The sequence below is a fragment of the Montipora capricornis genome, chromosome 13 (genome assembly GCF_036669925.1).
Source record: "Montipora capricornis isolate CH-2021 chromosome 13, ASM3666992v2, whole genome shotgun sequence".
Lineage (NCBI taxonomy): Eukaryota > Metazoa > Cnidaria > Anthozoa > Scleractinia > Acroporidae > Montipora > Montipora capricornis.
This window is the reverse complement of record NC_090895.1, coordinates 28419926-28444910: the sequence shown is the minus strand read 5'-3', so window position 1 is coordinate 28444910 and position 24985 is coordinate 28419926. Positions and strand designations below refer to the sequence as shown.

Here is a 24985-nt window from a genome sequence, read left to right as displayed (position 1 = left end):
AAATATGCCTATATCTACCATTTAAATACTATGTTTAAGTTGTTTGAAGTATATTCTTGTTGGGTGCCCCTGTGTTAAGTACTGTTATTATAGGCATTTACCCGAGGGGGGGGGGGGGGGTACTTTAGGAATTTCTGGGTGGGGATGTGCCGCTGGGACCCTGGAACCCACAGCCCATACCAGAGCAATTTCAGCTGAATTTTGCTACCCTATGCTAGAGTAAACTCCCACCGATTTCCGTCTAAATACAGACACTTGACAGTTTATAATATCCAGAAGTGTTTCATGATAGCCATTTATCGACACTGTTGAGGCTGAGTTGCGTAAACTTAGACTTTGCTGACTCGATTTTTTAATATTTCTGAGCAGGAATTTCTGCTTTCCTTAGTCTTGGTAAAATCTTCAAGCGACTGGTCAGTTTCATGAAAAATGATGTATACCCTATTCTAGACCCAAATGCTATGATTTATATTCTCTATCCTAGAGTAAACTGCTTGAAAACCATACCAAGGGTATGGTCAGTTTCGTGAAAAATGATACCCTATTCTAGACCCAAATGCTATGATTTATATTCTCTATCCTAGAGTAAACTGCTTGAAAACCATACCAAGGGTATACCCTTCACAGCGGCACATATCTATATATAGTCCATATATGGCAGTACCTCCCCCGGGCATTTACCTTCCAGGCCATGATAGACTACTGAAGATGGTCCACTACTGAAGAACTCTATGCCCTCCATGCGAGGGAAAACTAGTCTTATTCTCACACTTTTGTGGACTACAGACATTCTTACTGTAATTACAGCAGGCAATTTGCTTTACTTAAAATTTTCTTAAAAGCTGCAAGTGTTATGTATATCTAGCCTGTTCCAGGCTTCCAGATAGTCGGAAAAACAAAAACAACGGCGTGGGAAAGCGAGTGAGGGCTTGGGTTGAGGTGAGGCGCCTCAATCCCAGCCCCCACTCTTTCCCTACCATCTGGGAGCCTGGAAGAGGCTATGTATGTCAATTTTTCAGGGAAAGTAAAATTAAAAGAAAACATGTATAACGACAAATGACTGGCCTGATGACCTAAAAAACTCCCCTATCAACAGAAGGAAAGATAACAGTAGCTCTCCTATTCAAAAAGCAAAGGCAAGCCATCCAGCCATGAACATGAATCCCCCAATTGGAGCTAATTTTGAAAATGCCCTGTTCTGGCTTAATGCAACCACATAACAGCTGAAAAAAGAGAGAGGAAATGCCAAAATTATGGCAGGCACTACAAGACAAGTTGATATCTTCAACAAATAGCTCTTCTTCACATCTGAACACGTTATTAGAACTGCAGTAATAATTTGATACTTATGGATTGCCAATTCACTGTTTGTCCATGGTGGTGTCCAACTAGAAAGCTCTGCTACTTTGGACACTTATGACCTAATTCTCTATTGGTATATACCTGTTTTTATCTCTGGCCAATCTTCTTTTAATTAACAATATAATCTGTGTATGTAAATTTTATAGTGTGAACAATAAAAGAACTTGAATTTGAATCACTCTACAAAGCTCAATGTAGTAGGCAAGCAGAATTTGTTGCTATGGCAACAGGTTTTTATTGTAAAATTATTACAACATAAATCTTTAATACTTTGCTCCATTTCTGGGCTTACCGGTAATTTAATGGCGCTAGGGCGATCCTATGTTCAACAAGATGCTATGGGTAGCCTACACTTTGTTCGAAGTCTTTAAAATTCACTGTATTTCAGTGATTTTTAGTGTTGCGAGATCTACATGTAGTTCCATTCCATGGTCTGAGGTACAAAGTCCACATTCCGTGACCCAACCATATGGTCAAACCATTCACACCTCAAACGTCCTTGGATGCCCGCCCCCCCCATTGACGAGTAAGGTAGTCTGGTGTTAGACAGAGTAAAATCTATTAATTCTCACTCTCAGGGATCAATGGGTTAGGTGTGATTCTAGAATAGTTGTTCACATTTAAAATGGTGGTTAACTGTGTTGACTCTAATCAAAACCAGTAAACAGATACTTTACAACTTTCCATGATGGTATTTAAAAATCCTTTTTCTTAACAAATTATACCAGGAGACGTTTTTTAAAGCAATTTGAAGTAAAAACTAACGGTAAAAGTGCCTGACGTTTCGACTGAACCTCAGCCATTATCAATGATCTCATTTATGAAATGTTTTTTATTAATTAACTGAGACCAAGTCTCAATGTACAGTCAGACTCAATTTGTGCAAAAGTTTTAAAATCATTTTTAATAATAACATTCTTGCATGTTTTTTAACACCCCTGTTTTACATTTCCATACTTTACATAAATTTACTTCTTTGTTTTATATTTACACTTATGCAAAAACGTTTATCTTCAGTTTTAGCTTGATAATGACTGAAGTTCGGTTAAAACATAGCACATTATTACCGTCAGTTTTTACTATAAAATACCAGGAGACTTTCAAAAATATGTAATTAGCCCGGGAAGATGTGTTACTGACTCATATGATGACCAGATATTGCATTGTATGCAATGAAAACACAAAAACTTGTTTCCCGTCGCACACATAATTCTTTAAAACATATTTCCTTGTTAATCTGTCACATATATGTAGTCGTTTGTGGTTTAGTGGCCACTGTGATTGCCTCTGAATGAGGGGATACCAAGTAACAATCCTACTTGGGCTGCCTTCACTGAAAATTGTCTACGAGGCAAACAAATCTTACGCAGCCAAATCACAACACCAAAAAAAAGTAGTTTAAAGTCCAATAATGTAGCCAAATGCTATACTTTGCCTTTTGAACAAAGTAACTACTGGTATTAATATTATGCCCAAGCAAGTGAATGTGTAATTTATCTGAAAGCCTTGAAATAAAAACTGACCATACTAAAATTTTTCAACATTTGTTACCTTCCTGAGAACAGAAGTATTCCTCCACAAAGCAAAGCACCAAACTAATGGAAAGAGAACAAAAATTTTATCTTTTACTGTCATGTTCCTAGTCTTGCAGAATCAAGAAACTACCCAATGGGTGTGGCCAATTTAATCTGACTTCATGAAACACTTGCAGTGAAAACTTCAAGATGAATGCATGATTTCCAAGTCAAGGAAGAAAATCACATTAAGGCCCCAGGAAAGGACTTAAGGTGATTCCTCAGTATTGTATTGTGCATCCTGTACTGCGCATATGTTGTGTCACTATTTATAAATTGGTCAAATTTGCAAAATTGTAAATATTAAAACATGTGAGAGAAGCTGCGAATGACCCATAATTCTTTGCGAATATGCATGCGCTTTCCATTAGGACATGATGAATTTTGTTGTTTGGATCTACGATAATCGAGATAGACAGGTACAATGGTGTTTTAATCTTAAACGAGCACGGTGACCTATATCTTTTATTGCATGATTTTGGTGTACAAATTATCCTCTTTAAATAAATGAAAATTTTGAAAATTTTATTGGAAGGAAAAAAAGATACAGCTAAAAACATACACAAAGCCCCTTACCCAGGGATGTAAATTACATGTATGACCTTGAAAACAATGATTTGAGAAACGTTTTGAGCTGAGGTCGTTTTAATTTGAGGGATTTTTCCATACACTACATGTATATAAGACAGTGTTTGACATGCTCTAGACTTTCTACCTATCAGGTGTTTTTTCAAGTTTTACTTTAAAACCCTCTTGTTTAGCTATGGCAAAATGTACCCTGAGCTGATGGAAAATAATGCACATGATAGGTATCAGTACAGGCATCACTGGGGTAAGATTGGCCCATTATATCTCTTAAGCAAGCATGGTGGCCTCATGGTTAGTGTGCTCGACTTCGGAGCAAATGGACCGGGTTCGGGACCTGGCCAGGGACATTGTGTTGTGTTCTTGGGCAAGACACTTTACTCCCTTGGTGACTCTCTCCACGCAGGCGTATAAATGGGTACCAGCCAAATGCTGGGGGTAACCCTGCGATGGACTAGCATCCCATCCAGGGGGGAGTAGAAATACTCCTAGTCGCTTCATGCTACAGAAACCGGGGATAAGCTCCGGTCTGATGGGCCACTAGGCCTGTAAGCTGACTTTACCTTTTAGTTATCTTTTTTATTGTAGTTCTAAAAACAGGTATTAGTAGGGAACATTCCGGGAAAGTTTCAAGAAAATCGTTCAACTCTTTTTTTTTTCTGAGGAATCACCTCCAAAGAAGGAAACAAGATTTCAAGGGTGACTTACTTCTCACCTGGACCCCATGGGATCAAAAAGGCTTTAATCCTCTACAGTTACAAATAATATAATTTATTCCTTAATTAAGCCTCTATGACCACAGTGACTTAATAAAGCTGAAATGTGCAAGGGATTGAAAACTATTCTAGTATGTCTTTCTGATGTGAAGGAAACAAAATTGAGTAAGGCTGTTAGTTAGCCTCCTTTGTAAGACATTCTCTTCACTTGCCGCTCAATATTACTGTTCCATATTCCATGACAAGCCAAAAAGATGTCAACAGAGAAGGCTAGTTTTCAGTAAACATGCAATATAGTAATAAAAAACTCTAAAATAGAAATACAAAAAGCAATCCTTTGAACATTGTTCGCAGTTACATCATGTAGTACAATCATTTTCAGAGTGCTACTGAATTCTAAATCAGCTTTCCTCACTGACAATGGAAACGCACCAGACACTTTTTAGGAATTGGAGCATTAATTCTTCCAAGAATTTTACTCAGCAACAAATTACAGTAGGTGGATATAATCAAGGAAAAGACCCAATAAGAAAGTTACTGGGAGGTCAATAAAACTAAAATTTTCTAAAGGATAAAAACTAATAAAAGAGAATATGTTTTCTGTCTTACCAGGTTTTGTCTCTTTGCAAAAGGTATGGCCAGTAATGCGAGGTTGTGAATATGATGATACAAATTTCCATACTGAAAAACCTGGATTATAAATATGAATTGATGTTGTAAATGATTGGACAGTTTAAAAACATATACGCTGCCTTAAAAACAGTCAAGCAAATTGAAATGTTCTTACCTCTTTGTATTTTGCGGCACTTTCCTTATTTAAAGATGGGGCTGGAATAATAAAAAAATGGTATACTAATCTGAGAAAGTTCCACTTCATCCCATCCTGGCTCTTCACTTACTACTGTCCCTACCCTATAGGAAAAGGTAGAAGCAAGGGAAGTGATCTGCCAGGGGAGGGGTGGGCTTGAAGAACTTGCTTTCTGCATGTGCCACAAATTTTCCTCGCCATCCTCCACTACAGAGATTTCACTTCTCCCAACCCTCTCTTCCCTGGATTTTAATTCCTAAGAACTCCCTTTCTCTTTTCCCACAAGCTACTGCCGTCGCCTTGAAAACTGGGCCCGGTTGTTCAAAAGCCGATTAACACTAACCCCAGATTGAAAAGAAACCAGGGCGTTTATTTCTCTACTCCCAAAATGCTGTTCAACGCTGATATAATTTCGGCAAAACTTTACAATAGAAGAAGTAAATCCTGTAAAACAAAAATAAGCAAACTAAACCTTTACCAGAAAGTTGAAAGCATGAAACAAAAGTTTACGCTAATCCTGGATAAAGTTAATCAGCTTTCAAAAAACCCAGGCCCTTAAGATTAATATTGACCAGTGACAAAGAAATTTGAATAGGCCATTTTACAGTTGTGCGCTCAGTGACCTGGCCTATGAATGGCTGCAAGGCTTCCGGTAACCTTGTATTGATACAGACGTTTAATACTGCTTTTATCATGTAAATTGTGTCATTGTAATTCTAATTAGTCTACATTAACATTAGAAAGGCACATAGGTTTGTATCAAAGCAGGGTCACCGGCAGCCTCGCTTCCATTCTTCGGCCAGGTAACTTAGCTACAACTGTAAAATGGTCTATTTCTGTCGGCTTTTACTTCGTGTGGAAGAAACACATGACGTAAAACAATAGAACAAAAATCGTGAAACAATACCTAATCAGAATTCTAAATCCCTAAAGACCCCCAAAGGTTTTGTTACGTCATGTGCGTCTTCAACACGAAGTAAAACATGCCAATATTCTGAGACGACAAACACCAACAAAATATACAAATTTAAGTGTGAAGAAATACCATGAGCTCCATAGGCACCCAAAGCTACGGCGAGGACTCCAGAAACACCGGCGAATTTTTGAAAAGTTGAAAGAGATATCCACGCCATATTTGTCAGAGAATCGAAGGGAGAGAGTGGTAACGAGCACTCAGGAGCTCTGGGAACGAACGCGTCTGGGAACGCGGCTGCCGAGAATTGGCGGGAATAACAAGATGGCGGACGAGAGCGAACTGTATTTGGAAAATCTCGATGAATTTGTGAACGACGAAGATAAAATTGTAGGTTAATTTTTGCACATTTTAACACGCTTACTTTGAAAAGCCTGTATATGGGCACCGTACCCAGGTCATTGCTTGTCTTTTTACTGTTTTAGGTTACGTATAAGTGGCTGAGTCGGACTTTGTCAGTTCCTGTTAACAAAGCAAAACAGTAAGCAGTAAGCTTATAAATTAATTAAACTTGAATTTTAATTAAGTCTTAAGCATCTCTCTAGTTTTGTACTGTTTTCCTCTTCTCGTTCAATGTTGTATCTCTTATTTGGCGTTTGAATAAAACTGAAAGGAACATTCCTTTCGTACGCGTAAATGTAGACACATAAACTGGTACTTAGCTCATATATCAAGAGTATTTTTTTTGCAGGAAACTAAATACCCAGGGACGTAGGTTGAGGGCCCTTTCCATTTTCAGACAACCCAATTGTCGTGGTTTGTGAAGAACTTCACAAAGGGCATTTAACAACCCTTTTTTTTTAATGTTGAAAAATACAATAACAGCTTTACATAAGAACTTAGAGTGGTTTTCAATTGAGTGTCGAAAGTAATTAGATAATTACGTTGGTTTTGCATTACTTCACTCAGTGATTGGTTCAAAGTTCTCGCGCCACTTTTTCAACCAATCAGAAGTGAAACCAAAACCAATCGTAGCTTGCGCGTGCACATTTTCCCGCGCTTTGTGTCGGCTACGTGTAATTACTTCGAGTTTTAATTGGTTAACTGTATTGTCTCCGTCCTTTTTGATTGGCCAAAGTAATTACTTTGGTTTTGGTTTTACGACACTCAATTGAAAACCGCTCTAAGGGAAACCAAAACCAACTGTGGCTCGCGCGTGCACATTTTGCCGCGCTTTGTGTCGGCTACGTGTAATTACTTCGAGTTTTGATTGGTTTACCGGATTGTCTCCATCCTTTTTGATTGGCCAAAGTAATTGCTTTGGTTTTGGTTTTATGACACTCATTTGAAAACCGCACTGCTAGCATGCTTTACAAGCTATGATAGGTTACAATTTACACTTCTCTTAAGTCAGCCCCGTTTTAAACTTTGCATATGACATGTGCTGAATCTAAGGCAAATGAGCGAAAACAAGTGATTTTGCCATTTGCATTACATTCGGCACATGTGAAATACAACGTTTAAAACGGGCGTTAATAGTTAAATCATGATTAAATTAAGTACTACTGACAACGAAAAACAAAATAGTTACAGTGAGTTATAGCATTATAGCTTTTAACAACTTGGAGCATTTACATCGTGCAGTGAAGTAGCTCACTGACTTGCATGTTTTATTAAATAAAAATAGGGAAGATATCTGTTTTCAAACATTGCTTTTGATATTCAATGAGGCCCTGGTTGGCACATTACAGGGCAAAAAAACTTCCGCTTGTCCGCCCGTCCAAGACGAGCACTCTCGTATCTCAGATGAGTGGATTTCCAAACACTTGTCCTACGGGACGAGAAGAGTTTGCTGCAAAAAAAAAGTTCTTTTCTACTGAGGTCTGAGTTCCCAAGCATCTCTGGACTTTGTAAACTGGCCTGAGTTTCGCGAGTTTTGGTTTCTTTTCACGGCAACTTACCCTTTTTCGCCTCTGTTTTCCGAGAATATCTGGCTCTGTTGTTTGGGTAAAGACTGGGATCCACATTCCATATATGGAAATGACGACCTCGTTTGAGACAAGGCTTCATTAACACTTGAACAAGGCGATTACGGTTGTGGCAAGATAAGTGTAGTTGTGATAAGTTTTGTGATCATCAGATGATTTACTTGAAAACAGCGCCAGAATATTGCCAGGACTTACATGTTTCATCTTAGATCGCAATTTTAATGCCTCATAAATGTGCTGCATTTTGTCAAGTCCTGTATTGTACATAAAGAATGTGAGGGATCCCTGATGTGTGTGTATGAAATGGTGTTGTATTAAAAAGTGCAAAAACAATGGAAAGTGAAATAACTGTTAAAATAAAGACTTGAGATTTGGTGAATTTAACTTTTGGACAACCGAAATCTGAACGTTGCTCAGTAGACAAGTAGAATATAAAAAAAAAAGTTTTTTGCCCTGCATGAATAACAATAGGTGACGTCAACGATATCTTCCCTATGCTGATCTTAGATCTGTGTTTGTAGATTGGTTTGTTTCAATAACCCTTTTACCCCTTGGGTGACACTCTTGGGAGAGAAATGGTTAAAGAGGACGTTCATGTTTAATTTTTCGCCACTCAGGGGTTCCCCATTCTTTGATTGCTTTTTTTTGAAAATTGCACTTGCATGATACGATGACCATGTTGGTGCCAAAACAATAGAAAAATGTAGCTCAAGTTTTGCAGAATAATAGCGTCAAATTCCCAAAAGACGTTTTCTCTATTGTTCTTTCCACCAACAAAGCCACCATGCCTTCGGGTGCAATTAAAAAATTGATGAGTTGAATCATCTGTTACAAGACAGTAAAATCTTTGAGTGCCACTCTTGGGCGGAAAAGTGTTTCATCTTTGTACAAATAATCTATTCCCTTATCTCTTGTGCCTACAGAATGCTTTACACCTTTGTAGAGAAGCAAAAAGCATTAGATTCAGAGTGTAAGCTCAACATAACCTACCTTATAGGAGGAAAATGCATAGCCAATGAAGATACTGTAAGTCATGTTTTTCTGAAGGGACTTGTTTCATTGTAATTCTGTGGTAACTGTGGTAAAGAAAATAAGTTAAGCAGCTTTCATGTGTCAGTTCCTCAGCTTACCGTGCATTCTCATTGATACAAAATGTGACCTCACCAGAGAAAGCAATGACCTCCCCCATACAAATAGCAGTGGGAAAAGGAATACTGAACTAGCATCTTATCAGTTTACACTGCATCTCTTATGAGCTTAACTTGAAAAAGTAGGATTTTAAGAAAAATGGCGTGAGCTTATAGCAGAGCGAAATAAATTAATGACTGAATTAGCTTATATAGCTTAATGAGGGAGATTTAGAGACCCAGCTACATTAGTAATATTAATCCCATATTTATTTGCCTTGTTGCAATATTTGCATGTTCCACCTTAACCTATTGACTCCTAAACTGTCCCCCACTGACGAGTACAACCATCTGGCATTAGGCAGAGTAAAATCTATGAAGTCTCACTCCCAGGTGTCAATAATAATCACTTTGCAAGGTTGCTGCCTAACGGTCACCTGGGGCACCGTATTTGAGAGCGCAGGCAGCCAAATTTCTGGACTAGTAGCCCGGATGGGTGCCTTACTTTTTTCATCCTCACTTTCTTGTAAATATGATCCCAGCTGGAATTATTAATTCTGGGCTCTTGGAAAAATGACTCGGGCTACTATCTATGTTGGAAGCCCAAAGGGCTCCTGGACAATTCTCTTAGGCAGCAGCCTTGCTTTGTACAATAATCACTTTGTTTACCCTCGGATTTTTAGAGTATCTAGTAGCTAATATCTCGGAGCATTGAATATAAACAATTGTTAAGAATCCCAACTGGCAGGAGGCATTAACCAGTTGGCTATTTTACAAGTGCACCAGGAAATTGGACCAGGGACTACCTGAAACAAATTCTTTGAGTGGTCAGAACGCGGTCTTGAACCTGGGATCTCTGTATCTCAAGGCACAGGCCCTAACCACTCGGCCACACTGCCTCCCAATGGGTTAAGGAAGCAGAACTTTGGCAAGGACATAGTTCTTGAGAAGAGGGGAAAACTGGAGTACACAGAGAAAATTAACCTCTCATAGCAGAGTAGAGAACCAACTAACCCAACTCTCTTCAACTTCAAAATTATAATTGTGATTTTTCAGGCATATAGATTTGCTATTATTCATGAAAAAGACCTTGAAGGTATGTAGCAGTGGGCGATAAAACACACTTACAAATGTATCATACATTATGAAATCATCACTCTTTTTATTGTTTAAAGCTGTATCGAAAAGTGGGACGGGGACGTGGGGACTCAGGGACGTAGAGACATGGGGACTTGGGGACTCTGCGACATGGTGAACTATTTTTGCCATTTGTTCAACATTTCATCATATTTCACAAAATTGTAAAAGGTTTAGTCTCAGGACCACTTGTGTCCGAAAACCGATGTTGGGGGTAAGCAAGGGCATGCTCCCCGTAGAAACTATGCGCTCCAATAAAACCCTCATGCTGACAGCAGGAAAACATGGGCACCAGCCAGCCCAAAGGCTGGGGTGGGCCACACTTGCCTACCACAAACAGAAAGGTGCAACCCCTGACCTTGGGCCGCGCAAGCACTGCTTGCAGAATGATGCGAAGCCTGATGAGTGGCTTGGGGTGAGGGTGGGGACTTGAAATGTAGGGAGTATGAGCGGGAGAGGTAATCGAGCGAGATGGAGAGTGGGCGTTAGAAAGATTGCTGACAAAGTGGGGTAAATCCAGCCACCCCCATTTACGGGGATAAACCCGCGTCAAAATTGGATTGATGATGATGTGACTGTGTTGTACCCCGGTTTTATAAATGTATGTTCCTCGTGTGTACAATGTGTGAAACAAAGATACAGTAAATATATATAGTATAGTTTATTACTCTTCATAAAAAGGTGACTTTCATTGTACTACTATCAAGTTACCGTACACAGTGGAGTAATTTAGGTACAATGTAAAACAAAGGAACAATTTTTTTTTGCTGTAAGTCCTTATTTATTTGACATACACACATGTAGGCAACATGAACGAAACGTTAGTATGACCATTTCTCAGATTATTTCACAATTTCCCAACTATATCGAGGCTTGAATTTCAATAATTGGACAATCCCAAGCAAACATTTGAAAGTACTACATGCAACTCCCATTTTCTGCATCCTAACCTTTTCATTTCACTTGTAGTTGTTTGTGTCAAGGGACATTTCTTGACTTAAATGATGTCATTATGATAACGCTTGTCTTTGACATTGGGGATTGTTTACCTATAAAATGTCCGTCAACTTTTTGCTTGAAACTATAATGTTGTTCATTTTCATTGTGACTTCTATGGACACTTGATCACTTGACCGGTTTTTTTCTTTTAATTTTAATTTACTGTTTCCATTAAGATGGGGATATGATTTAAAGGCAGAATGATAAAGCCTCTATAGGAGCACCAGAGCAAGGGAAAAAACACATTGATATAAGATGACTTTTCCATCCTTGTTTTCAATAAAAGATTTAAATTGTTTTTAGCCGTTAAAAATATCATGTGACACATTTCACCTGAAAGAGGGAGTAGAAAGCTAAGTATAAACAGATTTTAAGTTAGCATCGATTGGTTAAACGCTTCCTCAAAAAACAAAAATATACCATTTTATGAGCTTAGTCAAGCCTTGTTTACACATTGGAGTCAAGAGTTACTTAGCTTCTGGCCATGGTCCTGTGATGACGAACATTTTAAACAATATCAACAGTAACACAGCCATTGTTTACGCCATTGTACAATAATTGGTCAGCAAAACTTCACGGGTCAATTTAGAAACATTTTTGCCCAGCATGTGTGGAAGTCTGTGGCGCTGGTATATGGTGTTGATCTTTGGTGATTAGAACAATAATGATTATTATTATTGAAATGAGTATTACTATCAAACAATCATCAAGAGCCTTTTGGTGAACACAATGGCAGGTGTCTCTGTCTTCAGGGACACTCTTGGGGACCATGTATTTCTCCTGTCTATATGTGTCACCTATAATGTATCACTCAAATAAACCTACTAGAAGATGAGTCACACTTACAGCTGCAAGTTAAGTATTGCATCATAAATTATTTAAAGTATTATTGTCTGCGGTCCGAAACCTCCACCTTTGTCAGGGACTGACTGACAGCTTTCAGTAGTGTTAAGGCTGTCAGTGAAAAATCTTTTCCTTTTTCAGAAACTAAAAAGACCTTCTCACTTGTGACATCAATACATATTTACAGTGTTCAGAGATGCAAGTTAAAGGTTGAGTCCCTAATTTTTTTTACTTTACCTTTCACTTTCTTTAATACATGTATATGTACATGAAAATTGATTCACATTTTGTGATGACTGTTCGATAATCTTACACCTGAAATGCATAAAATTATAGGATTCCAATTCATTGTGCACAGTTGACTATGAGGTACAACAACAACACAAGAATGAGGACAACAGGTTAGCTATTCATTTAAAAAAAATTAATATGGTGTGCTCAGTTTTATTACTCAATGCAAGCTTGTTGCATAGTTTCAACAGTATGGGCTACTGTCTTTTCATTAAGTGACAAACACAGTTTGAGCAGGATATCTGCATGGGTATCTGCATTCATTTGTAAAAGGAATGACTGATACATGTGGATAGTCTTAAGTGCCCCTGACTTCATAGTGTTTTGTTTTTTCAAGTGAAATTTAACCCATTCATCCCTGGTTGTGCACCAGGACTCGCTTTGAAACTGAGGCATGCAGCGACTCGGAAATGGGCTATTGAAATGCCAACAGATCGATTATTCTGTTAAGTAAGCAAAATAAGGTGATTAATTGTGCCCATGTCTTTCAAAGTATGAGACGTGAAATTGAAAACAACCGGATGAACTGTCCGGCTTCTGGCCTGAATTTTCACAAAAGTTATGTCATCAACATTTTTTCAAACCTCTTATTCTCAAAAGTTCATGTTATACAAGATAAGCTAGCGCTGCTGCTCAGCTGAAATTTGCATCAGTTTTGTCGCTGTGTTCACTTCAATTGGAGCATGATAAACTTAAATTTGAAAGACAAATTTTTATGGCAGTTTGATGGATTTAAGCTTATGTACTGAAGAAAATCTATTGGTAAACAATTTTTACACGCTGCGCAGCACACGTTTTTCAACATTTTCCATTGCACTTTAACAGTCAGGTGCTCCATGTTGGAGCACAAGCTTCTTTAGGAACATGTTAATCTTTGGAAAAGTTTACATTCACAGACACTTACAGTTTTTCAAACTGTCTTGCGAGAAGAGACACTGGTCTCATTATACCAAAGTCTCGTCTCTCGAGGAGAGGGTGGTAACTTACGTTTAAGCACTACAGTAGGTTAACATTCAAAGTGGGTCAAGATTTGCTGGGTATTGTGACCTGAATACTGCATTTCTTTTGGCTGTTACTTTCATGAATAATCAATGAATATCATTTTACATTTCCTGATAATTAGTTTTCAAGTGCTCAGTTAGTTGCGTTTGCTTTTGTTACAATAATTTACTTGAGTTTTGAGTGGTTGTGAACGGAAAAAATTTGCAATTTTTATGGTATTTTATTTTATTTAACAATAGATGGAGTCATATTTGTTGTCCCTTTGCAAAGCACCCAGCAGATAATGGGATTCTCAGGGGTAACAATGCCCATCATGTCAATGGTGTTGGGCATGATGATAAAAAGGCATCCAGCTCTAAAATGGTCAACGGAGAGTCTGATGTGAGTCACACTTCAAAAGGTATCTATTATTCAGAAATACATGTAAATGTATTAGCCACAATCAGCTTTGTGGTTAAAGATTGTTGGGGACATCTCTACATGTAAATCCTTTATTTCTTAAGACTTTTGATAATCACTGCATGGTAAATGTTTGAACAAGTGCCCTCCTTCGACAAGGCCCTTTCCTTTAACTGACTAATCCTCCTTCTCGTACCTTGAGGTAAACCCTTCCTCACGAAGAATAACCCTATAGTTTATTTCACCTACATGTACAATAAAATTGTAATAGGTCGATCGGTTTCACTGGCTGTGTGTTTCATTGATTGATTGATTGATGAAGTGTTATGCTACAATCGCTGTTATTAGACACACCAATAATAAATTATTACTTGTACCATTTTCCTAACCATTGTACGGTAATTGAATCAATAATTTTGGTTTATTTTCGAGGTGCTGCTCTGAGAACAGAACAAAAGTCCAAGGTGCTGTGAATCATCATTATTTTATACTTTGTTGTTGTTTTTTCAAAAAAAAAAATATATATATATAATAATAATAATAATAATAATAATAATAATAAATTACTGTATACATGAGCATTTCCCAGACATCCTTTAATTTTTTTTCTGTATCAGGCATCAGGAGCCAAAGCAGGGAAAGGACAAATGTCTGCACTGGAGATGTTTGCTGCCAAAGCATCAACTTCAAAACCTGAGAAAAGTGGCAATAAAAAAGAAAGCATTGCAAGGGAAGGCAATAGTGAGGTACTGGTAGACTTTGCCTTTCTCATTTGTGTTCAGTCAGTCTTTCGTTCAGATTTCTGCCAGTCTCACAGAATTGTACACGTGTAAGTGGCCTGGCAGTTGCAGCATTAACTTTGATCTTGTAAACTACTCCTTGTCTGTCCTTTGGTTCATCTTTGTCTTTAACATTAGTCAGTAGTTTTCATAAAGCGGCTGAGCCTGTGAGCAATACTGATATTTTAAGGCTAATAATAATAATGATAATAATAATAATAATAATAATAATAATAATTATTATTATTATTATTATTATTATTGTTATTATTATCAATTTGACAATTTGATTTGGTTTTTCTCTCATTTCGTAGCCAAAAGCTGCTGAAACAACATCAAGTGGAAATGAAGCTCGCAGCATGAAATCCTTCTTTGGCAGAAATATGGCAGGTACATGGGCATTAATTTTTTTTGTACTATGGTTTTAATAAATTGAGCATCCATCTTGGCACCTTACAAAGTGTCTTCTTGGCTAAGGATTATAAACTGTAGGCTCCAGGTCCACATGTTCACCTGAACAGCTGCCAAAACTTCAACCTGCTCAAACAAGTAAATAACAAACAAACAAACCAGTCATGGTAAATATGTTGTCACACACAACACACTACAGTGTGACATGATTTGCGTGGCACAGGAAATGTGATGCCACAATCTAATATCTCATGTGATGGTTTTTTTTTTTTTCCGTAATGCTTAGATTCAACAGTGATGAAGAATTCAGAGAAGCTAAGTAATATAGAAGCTGAAATAAAGGGCACTTTTAACAAAATTGAACCTGCTATTCCTGAGAAAAGGGACAAGTTTGCAGAAAGCAAGAATAGGAAGAAAAGGTAAGTTGAAACTCTGATCAACAGTACACTGTACTGCATCTCAATAATTTGATGTGCATTGCATATGACAACTGTGATGATTTTTTCCTTCCATTGTTTTTCTAGAGAACTTTCATCTGATGATGAGGAAGTAAGGATAAAATGCTCTAGTTGCTCTTGTTTGACTCATCTTGTCCTTCTTTTTTTGTTGTTGTTGTTGTTTTTTTTTTTTTGTCTTGCTGCTCAAAAAAGTGATTCTTTGCATTTGTTTCCCAGGATCCCTTACCAGCAAAACTGTCAAAGACTGTGAAGTCAGATTCAAAGGGTAAACTTATCAAAATTATATTCTTCTTGAAAAAGTAATAATTCTTGACCAGGATCAGGACAACCTGCGAGGAGATGTTATTCATACTCTGCAGGTGTATAAACACTGTCTAGCCTTGTCCCCACACCTGGGGCTTAGAGACTTAAGTGTCTTCTGGAGGATTAGGGTGGTTCCAATGACTGCAGAGGCCTACTGGTACATTCCTCCCAACACATCGGAAATTCCAAGATCTTTCAAAACACCTTCCAACCGACCAGACACCACACCCAAACAACCAACCAGTAATGATACAATCTTTGCCCACACTGGATGCATCTACCTGATTTCCTTTGCAAGAGGAGCAGGAGTTTTATTAGAAGCTGGGAACTGGGTACTAGCACCTTTCTACGCTGTGCACAGTACCCGCCTTTGCTCAAAGGAGGTCTCAAGATCACAAGCCAGACCATGTATAGGGAATGCCACTTACTCTATCACAAGTTCCCTTCTACTTTAAAACTTCGTGAAACCCCTGGAAGAGAGTAGTTTTTGATTTTCTCATCCTCTTTAGGCACCATGTTCCTATCCCTAATAATAATAATAATAATAATAATAATAATAATAATAATATATACATACATTGTAGGGGCATTTAAGCACGGTCTCAGTTGTCTTACATAGGTATTTACAGAAAAAATAGAATTACAAAAATATTGTACACTAAATAAGCTAATATCTACAATGCGCCCTAAAAGAAAGAACCGAATTGTTAAATAAGAATGTCTTCACTTTATATTTAAAAGCTGACAGTGATTCAGTGTTTCTGATTGTGGCAGGCAGGCCGTTCAATAAATTGGGTGCTGTGACCACAAAGGCGCTCTCTCCATCTATAAGTTTTTGTTATACCTCGGGGAACAGCAAGAAAATTTGCATTACTTGATCTCAGATTGCAGGATGGCCTATAGGGAGTGAGAAGTTCAGAAAGATAACCTGGGGCCAAGCCCCTCAGAGCTTTAAATGTCATAAGTAGTATTTTGAAGATTATCCTACATGTATTATTAACAGTTAACCAATGTAAGTCCTGAAGGACGGGAGATATGTGATCAAATTTCTTTGTCCTTGTTGCTAAGCGAGCTGCTGAATTCTGAATTCTCAGATGCCTATCTAAAACTACACCTAGATTGCAGGCGGCTGTTATACTGACTGATAATGTCAGTAGCGAAGAGATGAATGAAAAGTGAAATTATTTTGGACAAGAAGCTTCACAGTTTATCAATGGTTACCTTCGACCGCAGTTACATGTATTCACATTAACAGACAAAACAAATGTGTCAAAGTGGCTTTACGATATTTATTTTATTTTCTTCTCTGGTGTGTAAAATTGAAAAGTCCTATCTTTGCACTGGAATTTGATATCCTCAATATACAATGTATATCAGTAATCTTTTTTTTTTCTTTACTCAGTGTGTAAAGTCTCAAAGAGTGACAAGATAAAGGTATTTTATCTCCCAAAAATTGTAATTGTTTGCAATTTGCTGTTTTCTATTATGTAAAATGTAGAAGGCCAACCGAAAGTGAAACCTACAACCTTAAAAAAAACCTCCAAGCATTTAATTAAGAAAGTTTGGCAATAGGTACCATACATTAAGGAGGATCGCTGTTCAAAATGCTTTTAAGCATTAAAATTCCCTCTTATCTCAATTGTTTGTCATTTCCATTTGGTGAGATCACAAGTACTTTCCTACAGTTTCAGATTTAACAATGAAATGATATATGAAATGGGTCATATATGAACTGCGGATATGAAATCAAGTGAAGCTATGATCCTCGCAGTTATGAACGCAAGTTTTGCAATTGTGTAAAGAAGCCGGAAAATTTTAGGACTTCAACAGGGTTTGAACCTGTGACCTCGCAATACCGGTGTGAGGCTCTAACCAACTGAGCTAGGAAGCCACTGACGTTGGGAGCTGGTCATTATTTTCTGGGATCCAATGTTCCCGTGTTCCAACGTCAGTGGCTTCATAGCTCAGTTGGTTAGAGCGTGGCACCGGTATCGCAAGGTCACAGGTTGAAACCCCATTGAAGTCCTGAATTTTTTCAGGCTTCTTTACGCAATTGCAAAAATTGTGTTCATAACTGCGAGGATTATAGCTTCACTTAGTTTCAGATTTTGCAGCATGCTGAGTTGCTAATGGCTTGATTCCATTTACGAGACAGGCTTAATTAATCAATGGAACTTATTTTTTGATCCTTTCCAGTGTTGTGCTTATTGTACTTTCACATTCTATTATTATTTGATTTGTTTTGTTACAATAATGCAACGTGTCGTTTGGTGCAGAAACAAGACGATAAAGAGGCTGAACAAAGCAAAAGGTAAAGTCGTTTGATCAGGATTATTTCTTGTTCATGATAGGGCCTTATGATCCCTTATCAGAGGAAGGAATGCAATGGAGTAATAATTGGCCACATATTTTCTTAATCTATGTGTGTGTGTGTGTTACCCACCCACCCCCTAAAAAAATAGAAGGTTAAGAGTCTTAGGCCACAGGATTTTTGAATGGAGAGACTTATATGGCTCAGTTGGAAATAATAATAATTTATTGTCAATAAATTAATTATTGTCCTTGGTCAAGAAAGAAATGCTGGGACTATACTTAAGAGGTCCATTACCCCTAAAGTCTTTTATCCTTCACAAATCTGATAATTTTATTATGACAAGAAGTCTCACTCAAGATCATTTAATTAATATGCTTGAATTTAAGCTATAACTTGTCCAAGGTGATGCAATTTTTTGCAAGTAATGTGTTTTTAGCAAGGGCTGCCAAATTTCCCGCAACATTTGGCAGTAGAGGAGCAGTGGAAATGAGATTCTCTGTTCTTTACTGAAACCCTGAGTTTCGTGTACCTTGTAGACTTGAAAGCTTTATTTAATAATTTTTGTCATCTCGCCTCAACATGTGGGAATTTGATCAGAGGAAAAGCCCCATGGTACATCAGTTTTATCTAACCTGCTGTCTCTCCTACAGTTATTAATATGTTGTCGCTGTTAAATGAGCAGGCAACATTGTTCTTTCTGTTTGCCTTTAGGAAGAAATAGACTGATGTGATTGTCAATTATATTTTTTGTTTACAGCACAAAGGCAGGAAGGAAAAAAGCTGTCACCACTGAGTCAGGTACATGAAATATTCAATGCATGTTTTGTACTTCTAAGTTCATATTTTAATCTTTAAATTGCAGCTGTGGTACATTGTTTATGTACAAAGTATCAACCATGTGTGATAGCAAATATGTATTTTTTCCTGTTGTAGATGAAGAACCAGAAGAAAAGCCAAAGAAGAGGAGAAAACGAATGAAAGAACTGCCCAAGGAAGACAGCAGTGATAATGATACTGGTAATGTCATTTTAACACTGCCCCTATCATAGGTCCAACACTGTCTTGCTTAATACTGGCACTGTTGATTAACATTAAATTTACTTTGGCTCTACTTGTTAACTCTGCGTCTCCAACAGATCAGAGTTACCTTGGCTAGGTATGGCAATATCTAAGAAATTAGGCAGGCTCAATAATTTTATTGTTAGTATAGAAGCTTATTTTGTTTGTTCTAGTTGCTCAACACATTGTGACTAACACACATTCTGCATTTGGATGATACATTTTGATTTTCAACTCTGGCTTTTACGGCGTTTGTTCTTAGTGCCTTATCTTGCGCAGCAAAAATGAGCCTTTCTGTCTCCTTCTTCAGTTCACCAGTTCTTATCCAATTCCAGGAAACACCAGATAGGTCCTCTGTGTCTCTCTTGAACTGCCCATGCAGCTGCTTTCCAGACCAGTCCTCAGTTCTTTTCCTCTTATACCTCTTTGGTGTTTCAATTTCATCAACATTCTTCCTCATCCATGCAGCTGTCAACAAATGTTCCTGGCTCTGGCTGATGTAGACATTCATATTTCTTTCTTCAGTATTTATGGCGTCCTCAACACTAGTTAGTCCATGTCCTCCTTCTATTCTTGGTAAGTACAGACGGCTTACGTTGGACCTGGGACGAGGAGCGCCATGGATGGTTAATAGTTTCCTGGTCTTACTATCCAATTCAGCAAGCTCACTCTTTGTCCAGTTTACAATTCCCCCATGCACTGTACTGAAGTAGAGATACTGCCTAGCTGTTAATATCCTTTATAACATTACCAGCATTTTAGCTTTGAGGACAAAGTTTTCATCACTCTCCTAATATACTCCTTCTTCACACTTCTCTTCACTTCATCATGCATAATGTCATCAGTTTCCAACACCCCGAGATATTTATAACCTTCAACATCATCTCCAATACTTTGGATAATTCTTCCATCAGGCAATCTTATGCCCTTTGATTTATCCAGCTTGCCTCTTTTCATTACCATCATTGCACACTTCTCGATTCCAAAATCCATACCAATGTCACTGCTGAACACCTGGATGGTATGTACAAGTGAGTTAATTTCCTTCTCATTTCTTCCATATAATTTCTGGTCGTCCGTAAACAGTAAATGGGTTATTTTGCCCTCTTCCTTACTAGCCTGCTGCTGATTCGTTCAGTACACTGCTGAGAGGTAGCATTGCAAGCACAAATTACATAGCGGTTAAGGAATCCCCCTGGAATATTCCTCTCCTGGTGGACACTTCACCAAGGTCCTTACCACATGCTGTTAGTTGTGTTTTCCAGGACTCCATGCTTTCCCTCATTAGCCGTTTGATGTTATCTGCAGCCCCTACAAGATCAAGTGTTTCCAATATCCAGGAATGGGGGACAGAATCGTACTCCTTCTTATAATCGATCCAGGCAATTGCTAAGTTGGTTTTCCTCTGCTTGCAGTCACAGTAATTATTATTATTATTATTATTATTATTATTATTATTATTATTATTATTATTATTGTTATTATTATTATTATTATTATTATTATTATTATTATTAATATCATCATCATCTTGTTTTCGCACTTTGGATTTCCAAGGGAACTTCAGTACTCCAGGAAACTTGGTGACAACAAGTCTCCTCAAACTTCTAGGAACTTCCTAAGAATCCTTGCCGTGTTCAGAATCACACTTTTCTGAAGTTCGTCTATCTTGGTTTCTATACCAATATTCTGTAGCCTCCTCTTATTACTATTATCATTGTTGTTGTTGTCATCATATTATTGTTATTAATCTGGAAACGTGTAGCTCTGGAGCTAGAGTCACCTCCTTTACGTGCAAAAGTTCACTGAGGAGCCACCTTCTATTTTGTATCAATCCTTTAGACGGCGATAGACATTTTTTCGGACATTTTTCGAAGTACACCCAGCGTGCTCACTAAATTACACCTTTCATGAAGGCCACTAAAAATAATGCAGGTTTTGACGCACTACTGGACTTGGCTCTGTTCACAGAGGAGGGAGTTACCAACGCCGAGTCAGAGAAAAAGCGTGGGTCCGATCAGCATGGCTCCACGAGAACTGACGATTTATTGCCACATCAGCAGGCTAGACAAGCATGCAGTGAAACAGTAGAGCAGCGGAGAAAGAGAAAACGAGAACTCAAGTCTAAAACGTACATGGACGATCAAGGCTTTATGGGTAAGAGTAGTAACATTACGGTACGTTTCTTAGTAGATAATAGGGAGCTTAAGCAAGCACGTATTTGAGACGCGGACGGCAACCGGAAGTGAGCTGTTTTCCCTTTTAACTTGTCTTCACACAACCACATGAACATTGCCAAGTATCTTTTCTCCATTCGAGATGATTAGTATAAAATTGTGGCAGACACCACTGCCCTGGAACACGAAATGTTCTCTTCCGGTTGCCGTCCGCGTCTCAAAATTGCGCAAGCTTAAGCTCCCTAATTAGGGACCTTAAGCAAGGACAACTACTACGGCTATTTCCCGTTATTGTAATAATTTGGCGATTACTCCAAATCGCCTGGATTGAAAGTGTGTCTACATTCCAGAAATAAAATTGGTGAGATTGGTGTGGATAAAAATTTATTTTAAAATTTATCGGCAAGTGCTCACGTCCTCCACATGACCTCAAATGTGATCATTTCACGTCGTTGTCAAGACGAGAACAGCAAGGAAATGTATCAAAATGTTAAACGCACGTGCAGGCCGTGCAGAGCTATTAGGGAGCTTAAGCACGCGCGTTTTTGAGACACAGACGGCAACCGGAAGTGAGCTGTTTTCCCCTTTAACTTGTCTTCAGACAACCACATTTACATTGCTAAGTATCTGTTCTCCATTAAAGATGATTCGTTAAAAAATCTGGGAGACAACACTGTCCTGGCACGAGAAATGTCCTCTTCCGGTTTCCGTGCGCGTCTCAGAAACACGCGTGCTTAAGCTCACTATTGTTTTTCCTCCTTAAAGGGCCATTAATACTTGTCGCGCAACAATGTTGCGTTGCAAATTGAGATGGTTTGTTGCGCGTATTACCACTACTAGGCAAAAATTTCCATGTTGGAAAAAGTAAAAGCGACGTCTACTTTTTGCAAATTTACTCCACATTTGCGGGCGCAAATTGCGCGTGAATTGCTTGAAGGTGAATAGCAATGGTTATCCGGAGTTTGAGTAGCCAATCAGCGCCCGCCTTCAACGCTATCCACTGTTTTGGTATATACTAACGTGAAGTAGCCCAATTTCAGGTTTTATGGAGGAGGTCAGCACCTGGAGATAAATTTTCATTTTCTCCCCCAAATTAAGCGTGACTCAAATCGGTTTCATTCTTGAGGGACTGCCACACCTTGTCATGCTAAAAAGCTGGAATAGTCGCGAAGTGATTACAATAATGCGAATTTATATTTTGAGATGACGTTCTCGTTGCCGTTCCCGTCGTCGTTGCTTAAACCCAGTCCAAACCCAGTCAGAATCTGGGTGGAATTTAGCCGTTTCTTTTAATTTTAATTTTTTTCCATGTCGGGAAAAGTATTTCCTGTCACTCCCCTGCTAAGTAGTGTCTTTATGGGTTGAGTCATCTGCGCGTATTTTGGTAGGTTTCAGAGGGTAGTAAAAATGCTTAGATTTCATCTAGTGGACACAGTGGAATATTTAATTAATCTGCAATGGCGTCGAAAGTCATTGTAACGCGAATGACGTTTTTGTGGATCTTTACACAAAATAGACTCATATAGAGCTCAAGAATGGAAAATCAATTGTATAAACAAGACAGGCGGTGAAAAATAAATATCTGGAATCTCAAAAGCGACTAGTAATGGACTTCGACAACAATTTCATGTCCGTATCAACTGAGTGTACTTTATTTCTAGTATTTTACTAACTGTGGTGTTAAGTACAACACTGAAACCAAATGGCAAATTGAATGAATGATTTGTTTATTCGCAAACATTGAGGGAATCGAACGCCTTGATTGCATCTGTACGTTTTTCCCCTTTTTTTTTCCTGTATTTAAAGAGCTTCTGTAACTAACCGACTTTCAAGTGGTGCAGTGTGCATCAGGCGATTTTACTTTAGATAATGATTAGTTTAGTTTCAGAGCTTTTCTCATTTCAAGTACATTTTGCTTTCATAGATATACATCACTAACATGAATTTTTCGGATACAGGGCATGTGGGGGGGAGAGGGGGAGTGCGCTTTCGACGCAATTTCTTCGGCCCCCTCTTTCTGGAATTTCTGGATCCCGCCCCTGGGACATAATCAACGTACGAACATGTGAGCCAAAGGGCCACTGCTGGCACGACGTCTGGGTGACCCCTCTAATGGTCTAAATGACCCCTACTTGACAGGAACGCTGCAGTTCACCCAACTCAGTGCCTTCTATTTTTGTGTAACACGTAGCACAGGAAACCAAGTTTACGCTCGTGGAGCGCCTAGTTTCAATGGTGACTCGAGCCGGGAATATTCGGAAAAATCCGAGGTCTCCTTTGCAGGAGTCGATCTCACGACCCTCCCGATTACTAATTGGGATGCTCTTCCACTGATCTAAGGAGACTCGTGGGAGCTAGGCGAAACCGCGCACCGGTGGCTCAGTTGGTTGAGCATCGGGCTGTCACGCGGGAGGTCGTGAGTTCGACTCCCCCTGACCAACACTCAACATCCTTTGTAATTACGTTCTCAAATGGTTAGACTTTCGAATCTTCTCGGATAAGGACTATAAACTGTAGGCCTCCTCTCACAACCCTTCACTGGTCACAACCCATTGGAACGTAAAAGAACCCACACACTATTCGTAAAGAGTAGGGCATGAAGCTCCCGGTGTAGTGGTCAGGCCTCATTTCATTCATTGATGTGCTGGGTGAGATCGCTAATGGACTGTATATGCTGATGTCCTATCTCATCCATAGATCACTTGCTTGTAAAGCGCATTTGAATGTGTAAATAGAAAATGCGCTATATAAATTCATTGCCAATACCATTAATGGTCAGCGGAAGTTAAGCCCGGAGCATGCGCTTGCAATTACAGCGCCCAAACAACGGGATCACGCTGCCTCCAAAATAAAAGCGAGACAATGTGAGTAATTATAGGTAGTTTACACTCTCCATCCTGGCGCCGGGTTGCTCGTAGGCTGGTTAGCGCTAACCATTATTAAAACCTATACGTTTCCATGGCGGTTAGCGCTAACCATGCTTCGAGCAACCCAGGCCTGGCCGCCAAGTTGGATTTCTCTAACAATCGGTCTCTCTTTAACTGCCTCTGGTCGCCAAAGAAGTTGGTTGCAAATCACCTATAGACGGGCAGGTTCAGTGAAAACTAACGCATAAGTTTTTTTGCATTTAAATAGTGACAGAAAAAGTATGGGAAAGTGACTCAACAGATGCGAGTGAAGATGAGTTAAAAATAACAAGTGAACCGCACCTGAGAGAGAAATCCCCATCTCCAGCCAAGAAAACAAACAAGAAGATTCATGCGGACATCAAAAACAAAGGCGCCAAACAAGCTTCTTTGATAAGTTTTTTCAAGAAATCGTAATACATTAATTGAATAAAATAAACTTATGGTGTCAGACACTCCTGCATCTCCAAATGTTCACGCTGAATTCATTTCTGTAAATGGTTTTCTTTTTATGTACAATGGGTGATCTGTTTTTGCATTATAAATTAGGTATCGGTTTAACTTTGGGCCAAAGTTAAATCTCGCTATCACCGTAGCAGTAACTTTAAGGGTGCGTTTTTTGAGTCCCTAATTTCTAGGATTGAACCACAGTGGCAAGGACGCTTATTGATCAGAGGCAATTTTCAGGGTGTGCGAAATGCTTACTTTGAGGGATCGTTTTGCGAGAGCCCTTAAAATAATTAACATAATAATAGGCTGAATCCTAGTGAGCGTTGACCTTGCTCTAAAAATAACTCGGCCATCCCCGTTTCCCAAACATCACGAAAACTTTCG

General features: G+C 38.6%; 2 protein-coding genes across 5 annotated transcripts in view; one reads left to right on the top strand and one right to left on the bottom strand.

Annotated features, from left to right (window-relative positions):
• LOC138029354 (transmembrane protein 256 homolog) overlaps nucleotides 1-6214 on the bottom strand; it is a 9368-nt gene extending 3154 nt beyond the window's left edge. The window contains exons 1-5 of the mRNA XM_068877102.1: nucleotides 6091-6214; nucleotides 5025-5065; nucleotides 4847-4927; nucleotides 2914-2957; nucleotides 1-1223 (exon numbers count right to left, since the gene is read on the bottom strand). The exon at nucleotides 1-1223 is cut by the window's left edge and continues 3154 nt beyond it. Coding sequence (XP_068733203.1) covers nucleotides 1124-1223; nucleotides 2914-2957; nucleotides 4847-4927; nucleotides 5025-5065; nucleotides 6091-6178 — 354 coding nt within the window. The 5' untranslated portion in view covers nucleotides 6179-6214 and the 3' untranslated portion in view covers nucleotides 1-1123. The remainder of the gene's footprint in view (nucleotides 1224-2913; nucleotides 2958-4846; nucleotides 4928-5024; nucleotides 5066-6090) is intronic.
• LOC138029353 (DNA polymerase delta subunit 3-like) overlaps nucleotides 1-24622 on the top strand; it is a 37426-nt gene extending 12804 nt beyond the window's left edge. The window contains exons 3-21 of one of the 4 annotated variants that reach the window (XM_068877101.1): nucleotides 3006-3149; nucleotides 6444-6499; nucleotides 8870-8972; nucleotides 10130-10169; nucleotides 12194-12261; nucleotides 12389-12453; nucleotides 13585-13745; nucleotides 14177-14208; nucleotides 14362-14490; nucleotides 14838-14913; nucleotides 15221-15353; nucleotides 15459-15483; nucleotides 15609-15657; nucleotides 17098-17129; nucleotides 17972-18006; nucleotides 18767-18807; nucleotides 18943-19026; nucleotides 21004-21225; nucleotides 24381-24622. In XM_068877101.1, the coding sequence (XP_068733202.1) occupies nucleotides 8871-8972; nucleotides 10130-10169; nucleotides 12194-12261; nucleotides 12389-12453; nucleotides 13585-13745; nucleotides 14177-14208; nucleotides 14362-14490; nucleotides 14838-14913; nucleotides 15221-15353; nucleotides 15459-15483; nucleotides 15609-15657; nucleotides 17098-17129; nucleotides 17972-18006; nucleotides 18767-18807; nucleotides 18943-19026; nucleotides 21004-21225; nucleotides 24381-24568 (1482 nt within the window). In that variant the 5' untranslated portion in view covers nucleotides 3006-3149; nucleotides 6444-6499; nucleotide 8870 and the 3' untranslated portion in view covers nucleotides 24569-24622. Of the gene's footprint in view, nucleotides 1-3005; nucleotides 3150-6166; nucleotides 6349-6443; nucleotides 6500-8869; nucleotides 8973-10129; nucleotides 10170-12193; nucleotides 12262-12388; nucleotides 12454-13584; nucleotides 13746-14176; nucleotides 14209-14361; nucleotides 14491-14837; nucleotides 14914-15220; nucleotides 15354-15458; nucleotides 15484-15608; nucleotides 15658-17097; nucleotides 17130-17971; nucleotides 18007-18766; nucleotides 18808-18942; nucleotides 19027-21003; nucleotides 21226-24380 lie in introns of those variants that run through there. The other 3 variants (XM_068877096.1, XM_068877100.1, XM_068877097.1) reach the window with 3 other exon arrangements.
• The last annotated feature ends 363 nt before the right edge of the window (nucleotides 24623-24985 follow it).